At 47.9% G+C, this 16,666-nt stretch overlaps 1 protein-coding gene and 1 pseudogene across 2 annotated transcripts in view; both read right to left on the bottom strand.

Annotated features, from left to right (window-relative positions):
• Cngb1 (cyclic nucleotide gated channel subunit beta 1) overlaps positions 1 to 9,696 on the bottom strand; it is a 65,943-nt gene extending 56,247 nt beyond the window's left edge. For both annotated transcript variants that reach the window (XM_021169699.3, XM_021169700.2), the window contains exons 1-7: positions 9,478 to 9,696; positions 5,875 to 5,938; positions 5,557 to 5,623; positions 4,550 to 4,664; positions 4,395 to 4,437; positions 3,703 to 3,748; positions 2,685 to 2,760 (exon numbers count right to left, since the gene is read on the bottom strand). In XM_021169699.3, the coding sequence (XP_021025358.1) occupies positions 2,685 to 2,760; positions 3,703 to 3,748; positions 4,395 to 4,437; positions 4,550 to 4,664; positions 5,557 to 5,623; positions 5,875 to 5,938; positions 9,478 to 9,696 (630 nt within the window). The remainder of the gene's footprint in view (positions 1 to 2,684; positions 2,761 to 3,702; positions 3,749 to 4,394; positions 4,438 to 4,549; positions 4,665 to 5,556; positions 5,624 to 5,874; positions 5,939 to 9,477) is intronic.
• A 3,498-nt stretch (positions 9,697 to 13,194) lies between these two features.
• Positions 13,195 to 13,604, bottom strand: LOC110299822 (microtubule-associated protein 1 light chain 3 beta pseudogene; annotated as a pseudogene).
• Positions 13,605 to 16,666: the final 3,062 nt, after the last annotated feature.

The raw sequence follows: 16,666 nt of genomic DNA, 5'->3' as shown, positions 1-16,666 counted from the left end.
TGCCGAAACCCGGGAACGAAACATTGTCAGGCACGAGCGAAGACCCCCTGTTACAGGGAGGATTCAGAACTGCATCACGGGGAAGGAGTAACGTAAGTCTCTGCTTCTCTTTGGAGTAGATCCTTTAGCAGTTGCTTGTCTCATTCCAGTCATCTTTATAGTCGTCCTGATTCTGTGCTATTGCCTTAGTAGCCATCGTCCAGGGCACGAGTGTGTTTGCTGGGAAGGGAAACCGAAACCAGGCACTTGTCTGCTTTGGAAACTAATTAGGGCTTGTATACAGGATAAGAAGTGTGAAAAAGAGGGACAAAGACTGTTACAGGAACATCAGGAAAGTATGTCAGAAACAGAGAAAGATGAGAGAGCAGGAGCGTGCAGAAAACAAAAACTAGAAAAGGAGAAAGGAAAGAAAAAAGGAAAAGAAAGGAAAAGAAAGGGGGGAAGTGTCAGGAAATTTGACAAAAATAATTCAAGGAATGAATGAGCCATTTTCAGATTTCGTAGCCCGTATGATGGAGGCAGCCGGAAGAATATTTGATGATTCTGAAGCGGCTATGCCATTGATAGAACAACTAGTATATGAGCAATGCACAAAGGAGTGTAGGAATGCAATAACACCTTGGAAGGGAAAGGGCCTGCAGGTGTGGATGAAGGCATGCAGAGAGATAGGAGGGCCATTGTCTAATTCAGGTCTAGCCGTAGCTGTATTATCGGCTCAGAGATCAAAAGGAATAACTTGCTACAGTTGTGGACAGACAGGACATATACAAAGACAATGCCCTAGGGATAGAAGGAGTAAACCTGAAAAGAAGGTGCCAGGCATCTGCCCAAAGTGTGGTAAAGGAAAGCATTGGGCTAATGAGTGTAGATTGGTCAAGGACATAAAAGGGAGACCGATACTTCAAAATAATACGCAACAGTCAAAAAACGGGACAGGGGGCCTGTGTCCCCAGGGCCCACAAATGTATGGGGCGTTCCAGACCACAGTGTCCATGAGGCCACCCAAAGACCGAGGAGAGCCACTCCGGGTTCAGCAGGATTGGACATCTGTGCCACCTCCAGAGTAATTCTTACACCCCAATTGGGATGCCAACCTATTCCCTCAGATTTTAGAAATCAGGTGAGAGAGGAGCACTCTCAATTGGTTTGGGCGAGAGGGTCTGTTTGTGTTTCCTCAGGATCATCGACAACAGCTGTGGGTCCCAGAATGGCTGACCAGAGCAATTCAAAACAAGCAGAGCTATGAAGACGTGGATGTTCCTGTGGCTGGGAATGCTCCCACTAGTGAGAACTGAAGAGCTCTGTGTTCCTGAAAACCATGCCGTTGACGCATTCAAGTGTTTCCTCAATTCTTTACATCTAATGCCAGATTTTAAGCCTTAATGGAACTCGAATAGAACCCATCACTGTTGGCGATTTTACCTCTTGGCTTACCTCTGCATTTTCCTACTTTAAGGAGTGGGTGGGAGTTGTTCTTTTTGGTGCTGCCATATGCTGTGGATTGGTATTCATGCTCTGGTTGGTTTGCAAGTTCAGATCTCAACAGAAACATGACAAGGTGGCCATCACCCAAGCACTCATGGCCATTGAACAAGGGGCCTCCTCTGAAGTATGGTTATCCATGCTACATAAATAATAGGCATTCGAATCCTTAGCTTTAGCACCCCATGGGTCTGTGTACCCATTGCACTGGGATGAATAAGACTCGATTTCCTTGATCAGCCCTTGCACATCACTGAGGCTATGCCCATTGCACGCGATAGTGTGATCATGGTCTGTCAAAAACAAGATCCTTCTTGATTGTTGCGAGCTGAAGAGGCTAGCGACTAGATCCTTGGATTAGGCCATAATAATAAAGGGGAGATGTAGGAAGCCACATACGCCATTACAAGATGGCGCTGGCTACTGCTGGCCACCCCGTAAGTTTGGGTAAACAACCAATGTGCGCATGTGCATAAGGGTTTCGCGCCACGTCACAGCCCATCCCAGGGAATGTAAATGAGGTACTGAAAGCACAACCAATCAGGTATAGACACACCACTCCTAGGCCTATATAAGCAGCGCCAGTTCTGGGGCTCGGGGTCTTTCGCCTTTTCTATCAAGCTCTCCCAATAAACGTGTGCAGAAGAATCCTGTTGTGGCGTCTTCCTTGTTGGCGAGTGGGGCGTCCACAGCTGGTGGGGGGGGGGTTAATGTGATTCCGAGTCACCTAGGAGACACACCCCCTCTGGGCAGGTCTTTTAGGGAGTTTCCAAAGAGGTTTAACTGAAGAAAGAAGGTCCATTCTGAATGTGGGTGTTACCATCCCATATGTTGATGTCCTAGACTCAACAAAAATGTTTAAGAGACAGACCCACCATCATTCACTTCTGGCTGCAGATGCAATGTGACCTGTTGCCATGGTCCCCCCACCATGATGGCTGGTACCCTCTTTAAGCCACGAGCTAATGTAACCTCTTTAAACATCTATTGTTGAGAATTTTATCTCATCAAGAAAAATAATCTATCTTGCTCTCAAATGCCCCCACGCCCTAGTCAGTCACTCCTCCCATGAAGGACACTCCAATGAGAAGATCTACCTTCCAGTGGGTGTTGGGGACTGGCCATGGCCTGCTAGAGTGGTCAGCTCCCTGGGCCCCAGCCCTCCCCGATGGTCAGCTACCCACCCCCAGCTCATCACTTACCAGGGAAGGCGGAGGGGGCTGGGGCAGCACTTTTTCCAGATTCTGCTCAAGCCACCTGAGCAGCCACAGGCTGGGCCTGTGGAAGGGTCAGTGGTCAGCAAGTGGATGGCCTGAAATAAGAGCTACCTTGACTGCCCACTAGAGTCTAAGCCTGGCCAGCCTTCTACACCTGGGGACAGAGCCAAGTAAGAGTCTAAGGAATGAGTGAGTGAGGAGGTGAATGGAGGGAGGTGGTTGGGTGGAAGGCATGAGTCTGGGTTTCTTGCAGAAATCACAAAATGGTTCTTCAGGCTGACATTGGGGGACATGGTAACCTGAAAATGTAATAATCAGAATAGGTACTTATTAAGCACTTCATGTAAAATCCTAGGTTTCTAGTCCATGGGCTTTGTTTTGTTTTGTTTTGTTTTGCCTGTGAGACAGAGTCTAGCTATGTAGTCCCAAATGGTTCAAATTCATGATTCCTCTATCTCAGCCTCCCAAGTTCTGGCATTATAGAGTTACAGGTATGTGCACCTGTGTCCACATTGGTTTGTGGCTTTTCTTAAAACACGGGAGGCTCTGAAGTTCCACCAGGCAGAGGTGGTTGAGCCTGGGCAGGGCCCCTCCCTGAGCAGGTTCCTCAGTGTCATCATTGTCCCAATCTAGCCTGACACCCTCACTGAGAAGGGAGCTTCCTTTGAGAGGTCATAAGCTGTGAGGCTGAGACAACCAAGTTCACATATGCCTACTTTCCAAATGCCACATAAACCCCACACTCCCAGAAATCTGTTTGCACAGAGCTTATCCATGCTTGCTTTACTTCTCAGAGGTGGCCCTGCTGAATGTCCAGGAAGTATCAGAAAGCACAAATAGCCTGGAACACTACCCCATGCTACAGATAAGAAAAGTGAGGTCGAAAAAAGGGAAGAGACATGCGTCAGGTGACTCCGGAGGTGGTGATAGACCCTGCCCTCAGTTCTGTGCACATTGCTCAGCCTGCTACAGACAACAGTGACCCTGGCTGACAAGGACTTACTCAGTGTCTTGAGTCCCAGAAGCTTTATCTGAGCCATCTGCAGATCCTACAGAGCCAGGAAATAAAGGACAGGGAGGCAGGATGAGGAGTGGTTGCTCACTGGGTACAAAACTGCACTTTAGAGATTGTCAGAAGTCCTGGCTGCACAGAGGGTGGCTACAGAGAGCGACTGAACACTGCATATCTCGAAAGCTAGAGAAAAGACTAGATGCTTTCACCAGGAAGAAATGAGAGTTGTCTGGGGAAACAGGTAGGTTTAACCTGGCTACAAAAGCATCGGGGAATGAACCACCAAACCATAGCCATTAAACCACACCCTGCTGTGTTTTGTGTATCAGTTTAAAACTTAACAGCTTGAAAAAAATAACCATGAAGTCAATGGAGAGAGAGGAGGGGAGAAAGGAAAAAGAAAAGGGGAGCAAAAAGGAAGGAAAAGAGGGAAAAGTGAGGGGAGATGAAGGTAAGGAGGAAGAGGGAGGAAGAGGGCAGGAATAAGAGAGAGCAAGTGTCTGCCTGGAACTCCCGGGTCAGCCTAGAGCACCACCGAGACCACACAAATCTAGCTCCCCCTGCCCAAGGCCAATGGATGAGCCACTCCCATGGACCACGGAAATTCTCCCCACTGCTAAGCCCATCCCAGTAGCCCCTTAGAAGCTCCTGCCCTGGAAAGACATTCTGCCTCTCTGTCTTACCTGGGTCCCCAGTGCCACAGGGTTCTGGGATCTGTGCTCCACCCTGCTGAGACAGACGGACAGACAGACATTACAGGGCATCCCAGGAGCAGCCTCTCCAGCCCCACAATCTCCGACTGACTCTTTCTCACCCTCGGGTCTCCCTGTCCTTGTACCTGATCTGGGTCTCGCTCTCCGGCAGCCAGGTTCTGGTCCCCATTGCTGCAGACAGGCTGTGGCACGACCTTCTGCACACCTCTCCAGAGCCAACTCAACATCCAGGAGCTGGACCTGCCAAGGGATAGGGACATGAGTCCACTCTCAACCCCCACCCTGTCAGAGTGGCAGTCCATAGTCCTGAAGGATTTGACATGGATCAAGCCACTATCTCCACATGATGAGACTCTAAAACCTCACTCTCTCTCCAAAGAGACCCAGGGTACCCTTCAGGCCAACCCCAAGGATGCCAGAGAGACCTTTGGAATCTGCCCTCCGGTTGCTCCATAAAGCACAGACAGCCTCTCTCTATATCCCAATTAACTCGCCCCTACCAGCCTTCAAATGACTGGCACTCCAAAAGGATGCCCTCAGACCAGTGGTTCTCAACCTGTGGGTCTCAACTCCACGGAGGTCAAATGACCCTTTCCCAGGAGTTGCTTAAGACCATTAGGAAACAGATATTTACATTATGGTTCATAAGGTAGCAACAAAAATAACCTTATGGTTGGGGGTCACCACAACAAGAGGAGCTGTATTAAAGGGTTGCAGGATTAGCAAGGTTGAGAACCACCGCCTTAGAATATCTCTGGAGGCTCATCAGTTCACGTGAGGATCCTAAGTCTCTGTCTTTTGTTGCCCCCCGCCCAAGGTCTACTTGGCTGGATAAACTCTGTGGATTAAAATAGCTAATGTCAGGACCACTGGCTTCACTGGGAAGTCAGCAGCTCCAGCCATGGTCTGAAGCCACCCCAACACTAATTAGTGTGCCCCAGCCCTGATGCCATTCTGGCACATTACTGTGACCTTCCCTCTCGTGGTAACCACCCCATTGTGCTCAGAACACTCTCCCATGATGCTCTGGGCCTCTTTGAATGGCCACAGACCTGACTGTCTCACAGATGTTCTCTCCATGCTAGAGGCTCCCTGCAGGGGCAGTTGAGAGATGGAGAGGGTGATGTGGTACCTGTTCACCTTGGCAACAGCAACCTGGGCCTGGGAGGTGGGCTGAGCAGGGTCAGCTACCTGGGTCTCTGGCAAAAAAAAAGAATTTCCCAGATATCAGATGTGGACTCCAGAGAGGCCCATTCCTCCCTTGCTAGGGAGAGCAAGTCAGAGGCAGGACTGATGGAGGGCACCAAGGCTCAGCTCAGCCAAAAAGCCCCCAGAAGCCTGCTCCAAGCTTCTCCAAGCCTCCACTTCATCATCTGTGAACTGAGATGCTGCCAGGCTCTGAGAGGAGACCCCAACCCCCTGCCCAGCCAGCCTGGGTCTCAGCACCTACCTTGAAGGCTGGGGCCAGCCTCAGCCTCAGCCTCAGCCTCTCCTTCCGTTGGCTCCTCTGGTGGCTGTGGGTTCAAATGGGACCTGTAAGCCTTGATGTCCTGGTGCAGAAAGGACAGCCTCTCTGATTCTATCTAGGGACCTGCAGCTCCAAAGTTGAATGACTCATTTCAGGATCATCTCCAAAGTCCTGCTGGCCTCAGCCTCCACCAGGGCCCTTTCTTCCTCAAACCACAGGGGCCCTGCACCCAGGCTGGAGCCTCACCTCCCAGCCTCAGATCCACTACTGTTCCACTCTTCCACTTCAATGGCCAGAGAAGAGGGAGGACCCATAGGGCAGACTGGAGAACAAGAGCCAGAGGTGCTCCTCCGTCCAGCTGCTTCCTCCTAATGCCTAAACTTTCCTTCCTGTCTCTACTATTTGCATCTCTGTGTCCCTGCTGCCTCCTCTACTCCTGCACACTGTGTGCAGTTATAGACAACCACACATGGGCATCTGTGGAGACACTCACAGGTATATGCCATACCCGGGTCTGGAAGACAGTGAGTAGAGACAGATTTCTGAGCCTCTGGGAAAAAAGTCCTATACTTCAGATCTGGCTTCCCAAAAGGCCCATTTTTCCCTTAGGTCATATGTATATCTATGCACACATAGACATGAATATACATATCACACTATTGTGCATACAACAATGATACATATATGCACACATATACAAAACAAGTGCATTCATACACATCCACTTGTATCTACTTACATATACACATGTCATCAATACAACTACACTCATACACACACACACACACACATGAATGCGTGAACACACCTGTGCACAGATGTGTTAATGTCAACACACATGAATATATGTGTATACAGATATATTTGCATATGTGTAAGACATAAATTTGCATATATGCATGCATGTGTATGGTCAGCCACAATAAGTAGTCATTTGCATAATTATGTAAGCATGTGTATATATACATATATAATACACATATACATATATACACATGTCTAAAATTTACACAAGTATAAATGCAGCATATAAAATATGAATGTATGCAGATATGCAAATGTATGAACAGACAAGTATATGTGTAAACACATAAGCTCACACTCAGAAATGCGCACATAAACATGGCATCACCTGCACACAGTAAACGTACACAAATCCACATACGAATACACACATGGTCATGCATACTCTTGTGTGCTCACAGTATACTATCATGAAATACCATATGCACATACACATGTACACACATGCACAGTCTATACCCATTTCCTAAACACACCCTACACTCGCCCAGGCACAACCGCTTTTCTTCTGGAACTATCTCACCTCTGCGGCTCCTCCGTTAAACTTCCTCCACCAGCCTCCACATCGAGGGGGCACACCCCACAGCTTCCAACTTTGGAAGTCAAATGACCCTCGCTTGTGAGTTCCTATAAGCTCTAAGGGCAGCACTGGGGCTCATTCCCTTCCTAGCCCTGCCTCCTGGCAGAAGGAGCTGGCGGGCACTTCTCTGCCAACCTCCAGGGGCAGTGCTTGGTTGAGTCCTCTTTATGCCTTTTGCTCTAAGCACAGAATCTAGCGTCAATTAGAAGCTAAATGAAATCTGCTTAATTGAGCTGCTAAATTAATTGTCATCGGGGGCCCCTGAAGGGATGAGATGTCAGACTGGCAAGTTTTGCTATGCTTGAAGGAACATTCTAGGAAAATGTTGTTCAAAATGTGGCACATGGACCAGTTCCCCCTGCAAACTGCTAACTGGTCCCTGGTGATTGGACAGTTGGACCAAACCCTCAGAGTTGATGAGATGGCTCTGTGGGTAAAGGTGCCTGCTGTCTGGCAGGAGGACATGTCCCACATGAGTTATTCTCTGACCTCCGTGCACGCATATACACTGAGTAAGTGTGATAAATGTTTTTAAGTTTTATCTCGTGTCCCAAAGTATAGTGTATTCAGTGGAACATTAATCTTTTTTCATTATTTAAATTAATTGTTTGTTTGTTTATTGGTTTCTTGAGACAGGGTTTCTCTGTGTAGCCCTGGCTGTCCTGGAACTCATTCTGTAGACAGGCTTGCCTTAAACTCAAGAGATCTGCTTGCCTCTGCCTCCCGAGTGTGTCCCCACTGCCCGGCTTTTATTTTTCTTAAGATGACATAATTATATCATTTTTTCCTTCCCCTTTCTTCTTCCAAACCCTTCCATAAACCCCTCCTTGCTCTTTTTAAAATCCATGGTCTCTTTATTCAATAATAGTTGTTATATACATATATGTATATATGTACATATTCCTAAATACGTAAATACAACCTGCTCAGTCTGTTACGTGTATGTATGTTTCCATTTTGTATTGGGCAACCAACTGGTGTGCTCTTCCCTGGGAAAGATGATTTCTCCCGCTCTCAGAATCCCTTAGTTGTCTGTAATTCTTTGTGTAGGATTGAAGCCTTCTGGGCTTCCCCTCTCAACCCCTGCTCTCTTTAGCGTGTCTATTGCTGTTATCCTGGGAACACTGATGTTCAAAGACACTTGTAAACTGAAATACTGTTTATGGGGCTGGAGAGACAGATCAGTGAGTATGAACTCGGCTTATGGAGAACTCATGTTCCGAGCACCCATCAAAGAGCTCCCAACTCTGCTCCAGGAATCTGATGCCCTCTTCTGGCCATTGTAGGCACTGCACCCATGTGAACACCACCGCCCCCCAATAACATTTTAAATAAATCTTTTAAAAATACTGTTTTTTAAAACCTATAATTCTCTACCTCCTGTATTGAGAAAGTCTTCCTATGAAACAAATACCACCTGAGGGAAGTGGTGTACTTCTATTCTAGAGCTATTTCTGAATCTCCTGGTGTTGGACTGGTAATAAATGGGTCCTAGACCAGAGGCTGGTAAATATGGTCACAGGCTACTTATAGCCCGTTTCCTGGTTTTGCAAATAGTGTGTATGTCCACAATGCAAGTTTGTAGTTGATGTGTGAGTGTACTTGGAGAGGCTGGTCACATGGTACCATACATGAATTTAGAGGACAGCCTGGGGTGCCAGTCCTTGTCACCCACCTTGTTTTGAGACAGGGTCTCTTTGTGCTTTTTAAATGGGTTAGCCAGAATAGCTGGCCCATGACCTTCCAGGGATTCTCCTCTTTGCTTCCAACTCGCCATCGAAGCGCTGGGATTAAAGATGCTTAGGTGACTGCATCCAGATTTTACATAGGTTCTGGAGATTTGAACTCATGCTTGCATGGTAAGTGCTTTTAGCCTCTGTGCCACTGCTTCAGCCCCATAAACGAATTTTGTCAGCACACAGGCATGCACGTTTGTTGCACATTCTGCACAGCTGTGCTCATGTTATCTCGAGCTTGGCTGAGCAGCTAAGAGAGATGGTGACAAAGCCTGCCTCACCTTTCACAGAAACAGCCTTGAGCAAGTCTGTTCACTCTCTGGGCCTGAGTGGCCTCATTCAGATGTGCACTAAGCCAGTGACCACATTTCCCACTGCCCCCCCTCCACTTTCATCCATGGGGGTCAGGTGGCCCAAGCCGGTGAGCAGCAAAACCAGCCTGCCCTCCTCACCCTCTCCCCTCACCAGGGCCTGGACCTCTGGTGGAGCCTCTTCAGGTGCTGGTTCAGGTTCAGGTTCAGGTTCTGGCTCTGGTTCTGGCTCTGGTTCCCGCTGAGGTTCTGGTTCCGGTTGTGGGTTGGCCTCTGGTTTCGACTCTGTTTCTGGCTGTGGTCCTGCTGTCTCCTCAGTCTTCTGAGGGGTCCCTGGAGGCTGAGGCAGCACCCTTTGGACCCAACCCAACATCCTGACACCTGTAAGTGACATAGTCTTTAACTGAATGAGCACAGGCATCCTCCTCACTCATGGCTACTTTGTGGGTTGCACTAGCCCTTTACTGCACCCTGTCTTTTAAAATAATCCTGCAGTAGGGCTGGAGAGATGGCGCCAAGGTAAAGAGCACTTGTTGCTCTTCTAGATTTGATTTTCCATACATGTTTTACAGCACCCATATCAAGCAGCTCATAAGCTCCTATAACTCCAGTTACAGGAGATCTAATACTTTCTTCTGGCCCGTGAGCCCCTAAACATACATGGACTACACACACATACACATTAAAAATAAATAGTTTTAAAAGTTTCTGCAATTATGCACAGCCCTTCTTCTACACACACACACCCAGAGATGCATTCTTGCCCCTGTGGTCTGAATTCCAGTATATGACACGTTCTGTATCATGTGTGACCTTTGAGCATGGCTCCTTTCATTGAGTATATGCATCTGGAATTCCTTTCTAAGGGTTCCTGTCACTAACTCATTTATTTCTATTATGGAGTAGTATTCTATGGCATGAATTTTGCATACCTTGCTTATCCGTTTCCAACTGTTTGTTGGGGGGGTTCATATAAAGCATACATATATTAAAAATATTTCTTCAAATGTTATCAAAGGCTAGCTATTGAAAAGGATCTCAGTGTTCACCAGGGGTGAGGCCTGCATTAAATAAATTGTAATGCAGCCCATAATGCAATATGCAGAAATGCTGGAAAGAAGACGCACATTCGTTGGAACAGGAGACACACGAGTTCTAGCACTCTCGTGAGTCAGACTCCCTGTATCTCTGTTTGCCTGTCTGCAGAGTGGGAGCACTGAACCCAGTCATAGTGGCACCCACTCAGACTCCAGCACTTAAGTGACAGAGGCAGAAGAATCCAGGCCAGCCAGCCTAAACTAACAAAAGCAAGAGGCATCAATAGTGCCTACCTTGTGGGCAGAGTGTAAGAAAACCAGGCATAACAGCCATTAAGAGAGCCCAGCATGGTGGCACATGCCTTTGATCCCAGCATTTGGGAGGCAGAGACAGGCAGATCTCTGTAAGTCCTGGGCTGGCTATATAGCTATATGGTGAAATGCTATTCCAAAACAAACAAAGCCAATCAAACAGAAACTGGTATAGGCAGCATTCTTAGATCAGTGACTGAGCCCTCACCACATCTGAAGTCATCTGTTCAGATACCATCTGCTGTCCAGTGACTGGCCCATGTTTCATAAAGGCTGGCCATGACTACAAGGACAGGTACTGAGTGTAAATACCAATTATGGAATATCATGTACTGCAGAAGCCCACAACAGAGAAGAAACACCAGTGACTTTTGGACAGAAAAATCTAAGATAACATTAGCCATGTGCTTTCATGACAGTTGTTGGGAGGCAGAGGCAGGTATATATCTGTAAAGCCATCTTGCTTTACATAGCAAGGTCCAGACCAGCCAGAGCTACACAGTGAGACTTCTCTCAAAAATAAATTAAAAAATAAATAACGACACATCATCTTTTAGCTTTGAGAATAAAATACCAGTTGGACTTCCGTCATGGTTGGTGATGGCCAGTTTCTACCTTAAGCATGATGTTAAGCATGTGGGGGAGCCAAGCTCCAAGAGACTGAATTCTTGCAGGATGGCCTGGCTCGGTGGTACGATCAAAGCTGACATGTACACGGGCCCAGGAAAGGCTACCCAGGACACAGACCTACCAAGGTTGTGCCTCTCTGTCTGTCTCTTCAAGGACTCTTAGAAAAATAGTAGCCCCATAGCTAGCTTCCCAGAGTTCATTGCCAGGCTGCTTGACCAACCCCCAATCTTGACCTCTGACCCAGCACTGGCTCAGCTTCTCCCAGGACAACCTCTACGGAGACAAAGCTTAAGCTTCAGAGGAACATCAGCCTACAGAAAATTAACTGGGGCCAGGGACAATCAGTGGGTTCTTCTAGTCCTCTGCTGGCTTTGGGATGAGAACACAGCGACTTCCTCCCAAGGTCACACATTTGGAATGGCAGAACACACAGATCCCCGCCAGCTCCCAGCAGTCCTGAGAACCAGACCTGAAGAAAGCCCTCCTCCACACCTGGCTTCCACATCCCCTTGATAACACTCATTCTCCTGGCAATCTTGCCTGCCCCCTACTCCCTGTAAGTGGGATATCCATTCTCAGGTCAATAGACTTGCTGTAGGTGACTCTGGCCAAAATAAGTATACTCTGAGATCTGCCCTTGGGTCCTGACTGCCTTCTCTTGACTTCTGCTGTAGTGGGCAGTGAACCTAGCTTGAATTTTTGAACTGTCTGGAGGTTATCTAGGGAAGCAGCCTCTTAGCCCAGTTTTTCCTTGACTGGAATCTGGAGGCCTGTCTTGCTGCCCTCCCACTTTGAAGGAAGAGAACCTGGAAGTAGCCACCCAGGAATCTGAAGTGTTAGACCACCAGGATTCTGAGAATCTTCTGGGAGAGCTGGAAAAAACACAGATTCCTAGCCTCCCCCAAACCCTCTGGGGGTGTCAAATCCACATTTCTCAGGTTGCGCTGGAGATAGCAAAGTCTAAGCCACAGGATAGAGTGTGGGGACCAGGCATCATAGCTCTCCTGCCTGCTCTATTTATCACCTAAATGCCCCGTTAAAAGCAGAGCATGGTGATCCCCCAAGAAGTCCTACTGAGCCCCCATTTCATGTTGAGTTACCTGTTCAGATGTCAGCGGCTAGCCAGGAATTGTCTTCTCAGTGCCCCAGCAGCTGGCCTCTCAGACCCAGCCAGGATTAATTGGCACTAGACGGGCCGGGTGCAAAGGATTAGCATGTGCAGAAGTGGGGGCAGGGTAGAAAGATGACTGGTGCCCAGGGGAGCAAGCAGCAACCCCCACAAGTCCAGCAGTGTCCTAGACATAGGTTTAGGGCCCTTTGAGTTACTAGGGAACCTGCCCAAGCCAGGATCTGTCTTCCCACACAATGTGACAAAGCCAGAGAAAGGCTGCAGGACAACTAATAGCCAGGATACCTGTGTGCTTCTGGGAGCCTCCTCAAGGGGACAGGAACCCATCAGCTCAGTCTGGGGGACAAGAGTGTGTCCTTCTCTCCTTCTCTGGTGCTGGGACTCAGTAGGATATCTGTGGCGGAGTCTTTAACAGCTTAAAGCATTATCACAAAAACCATTGGCCCGGGACAAGGCCTTTAGCCAAAATCTGTATTTATCTACGTTTCCAGAGAAGCAGAACCATGTGACCTGGGACAACTATGTCTTATGCCAAGCAAGGTGTTTTGTTTGTTTTGTTTTTTGGATGCGAAGTATTTTACTTTTAAACTTGTAAAGTTGGAACACAAGATCGCCTGGTTTAGATGAGTTTCCGAGCTGAATGCCTGGAGCTCAGTTTCTGGCTGATGAACAGTTCCTAATACCCTATGTGGGTGCCTACGTTCTGATCTGTGGGTGGTGAGCCGATCAGCTGATCTGGCTGATAACGCCCCTTTTTGCCTTGGTAAGGGCTTAACAACCATTAGACATTGTTGTAGCCTTACACAGCCAGTGCTGCCCCGAATGTCTCCTGCGAAGCATAAAGCATGTACAAGAGGCTGTCCTCTTCATCTCTCTCACTCTCATACACTTCAGAGACAGGTGTGGACACACTCACCATGCTGTGCCCATTCACCAGGAGGAAGAAGGCTTGGTTAGCATTGAGCTGCAAGCGCCGTCTAATTATCTTGATGAGTTTGCTCATAGTCACATGATCTGGAACTTGATCTTGTCTAGGATGGGCAGTTGCTTCTCACCCTTGTGTCGCTCTATAATCACTGGGATCTTGGTGGGGTGCTGCTCCCAGATGAACTGGACATCTTCCACTCTTTGTTCAAAGCTCTGGCGCTGCTTGAAGGTCTTCTCAGATGGCATGGCATACGGGGTGGGGTGGGGGTGGGGATCCCAGGTCAGACGATCTGATCCCGTGATGATCACTTCCCTTGTGTCACCAATCAAGTTTATTAAGAAACAGTATCTTGGGCTGGAGAGGTGGCTCAGAGGCTCTTCCCGAGATCCTACTGAGTCCCAGCATCAGGGCTGGGGACCAAGGACACACTTTTGTTCCTAACAACTACATTGTGGCTGGATTGAAACTGGTTGAGTGAAACTACATAGTGGCTGGATTGAAATTGGTTGAATGAAACTAGTTTAGGGTTTCCACCGAAGCTCACTGTCCTATTGCACCTGGGTTACTGCAATACAACACCTTAAACCAAGTGACTTACAAGGGACAGAAATGTACTGTTCGCTGCTGCCATAGAAGATCCAAGCAATAGAAGAGGTGGTCTCTGGGAAGTTCTTGTTCGTAGTAGGTGGTGATGTCTGTGTGATATAGACATTCCACGGTTTGTTTCTGAGTCCTGGCCATGGGCACCAAGCTTGTCTCCACCTTTTGACTGTAAACCACATGGCTCTGAAAATCTGCACACAAGCCTTCAATGGCCCATGTTGACTTCTCTGCTTCCAGGGTAGGCTCTTCATATGAAGCAATTGTATTGTAAATTGCTTTGTCTTGTCTGGTTTTTTCAGAGACAGGATGTTGCTAAAATTCCCTCCCTGGAGGAAACATAAACAACTTGTACTCCTCTTCTTCCAAGGTGCCAGTGACAAACCCAGGTACAATTCCACAAGTTCACCCTGGGGGACCGTGAGTTCATCAGACATACAAAACACGGGCGAGAGGTTAATTCTGGGGTGGAGCCCCTCCCCTAAGAGTCTACACCAGAAAGTCTTTACCCAGCAAGGATGAAGAACCTTTTATAGTTGGATAGATGGAGCTGCATTGCTGTCCCCCCCACCCCCACTCCGTGGTGTTTTCCCTTCCCTTAGCCCCTCCAAGGCTACATGCTTGCATATGACAGGTGGTAGGGAGCGGCTGCATACACATAGGTGAGTATCTTGTGACTCTCCTTACCCCTCAGGGGATGTAAACTGTCACCATTCCAGCTAGGATGATCTCTTGCAATTTCCCCCAGATGGCAGCTGCTGGGCTAGGATATAGTCCTATACGACACCGGATCAAACACCATGTAGCCATAGCTAGATTTGAACTTGGCCTCTGGAGTACTGGGATTAGAGCTGCATGCCTAGTTCATATTCCACCTTTTAAGATCCAACTAGACTCTTAAAAAAAAAAGATTTTTTTACATATACAGTGTTTTGTCTGCATGTATGCCTGCACACCAGAAGAGGGCACCAGATCTCATTACAGATGGTTGTGAGCTGCCACGTGGTTGCTGGGAACAAGAATGTGCCCTTGTTCTCCAGCCCCTATGTTGGGACTCAGCAGGACCTCTGGAAGAGCAGCCAATGCTCTTAACTTATGAGATGTCACTCCAGAACACTATTTCTTCATAAACTTGCTTGGCATAAGACATACTTGTCACAGGCCATGTTGATGTTGTAGCCTGTGTTGCCGCTGGAGACCACGTTGATAGTCGTGGTCTGTGCTGCTCATGCTGTAGATCATGCTGGTGGTGATGGTCTAGACTACTGCAGTAGGACATGTCAATGTTTGTGGTCTGTGTGGCTGTTGGAGGCCATGTTGATGCCCCTGGTCCATGCTTGCCTCCAGAAGCCATGTGGATGTCCATACTTCTTGCTGCAGCTGGAGCATGACCATGTTGGTATTTATGGTCTGTACTTCCACCTCAGGGTATTCTGATGTCTGTAGTCCTCACTGCCGCTGGAGGTCATGTTGATGTTCATAGTCTGTGCTGCCGCTGGCTGCTGTGGGTGATGAAGCTTCCCTTGCAGGGATATCGATGACTGCAGACTCAACTCACGATAATTAGCAAGTTTGGGCTGGTTTCCTGCACACCCTCTGCCTGCTGCCAACAGGACCGACCCAGGGCAGCAGGTGCAAGGATCAGACAGGAGCAGTGTAGATTTATCTGGCACCTGTGTTAAGAACTTCAAGAGGCAACTTCTGTAAGGATCTCTGAAGTGAGTGTCACATGGCAGTGCATTCGTGGTGGCAGCGGCTGCTCTGCCACAGCACAGCTCCATGTAGGAAGCATGAGAGGCACCAGGTGCTACCACTGTGCCTCTTCCCACTAAATTCTTTAGCAAAGCTGTGTCTGTGACTGAATAGCAATTATGGGAGTGGGGCTGGGGTAGGTGGGTATAAATCAAGTTTTAAATTACTAAACTGTATATTTATATACTTTCTTATTTTTTTTAAATTTGATTTTTAAAAATTTTTATTTATTTTGCAACAAGGTCACTCTATGTAGCCCTGGCTGGCCTGAAACTCACTGTGTAGACCCGGCTGGCCTTGGACTCACGGTGATTAAAGGTGTGCACCACTATGCTCAGCTGTTTTCTAACTTTAAAAAAGAGTTGGACCTTGCCAGGCAGTAATGGCACATGCCTTTAAATCAACATACAGGAGGCAGAGGCGGGCAGACCTCTGAGTTCGAGGTCAGCCTGGTCTACAAAGTGAATTTCAGGACAGTCAGGACTACACAGGGAAACTCTGTCTTGAAAAACAAACAAAACAAAACAAAAGAGGTGGACCTTCGATTAGGGGTAGGCTCAGCACTGGGCAAGTTTCTTTAAGAGAAGAACTTGGGGTGCTTTCTTAAGTTCCTTGGTCCCTAATAGAGGAGCAGCAAATCTTACAGGACTCCAATAGGACATTCTGAATGACAGGTTTAGCATTTATGCAGATTTATGCAAATCATATGTCAATATATGCAAAAGAATAGGCAGCCCCAGGATTCCAAATCTTGGAATGTCTCATTCAATTTCTGGGGGCTTTGGGATTCTGAGCCAGGCTTTCCTGACAGGGAGGGAGGCTGCGGTTCTGCCAGGTAGTAAGGTAGGGCAGAATGGGGGAGGGATGGAGTATCACTTGCTAATCCCTAGCTTGCTGAGGCCACCACTCTGCCTGATCCCTGCCCTGACCCCAGAGCCTGGCTAATCTCCACCCC

The sequence above is a fragment of the Mus caroli genome, unplaced genomic scaffold (assembly GCF_978045245.1).
Source record: "Mus caroli unplaced genomic scaffold, Mus_caroli_1 scaffold_10, whole genome shotgun sequence".
Lineage (NCBI taxonomy): Eukaryota > Metazoa > Chordata > Mammalia > Rodentia > Muridae > Mus > Mus caroli.
Note: the sequence above shows the minus strand (reverse complement) of the source record. Positions and strands in the feature narration are given on the sequence as shown.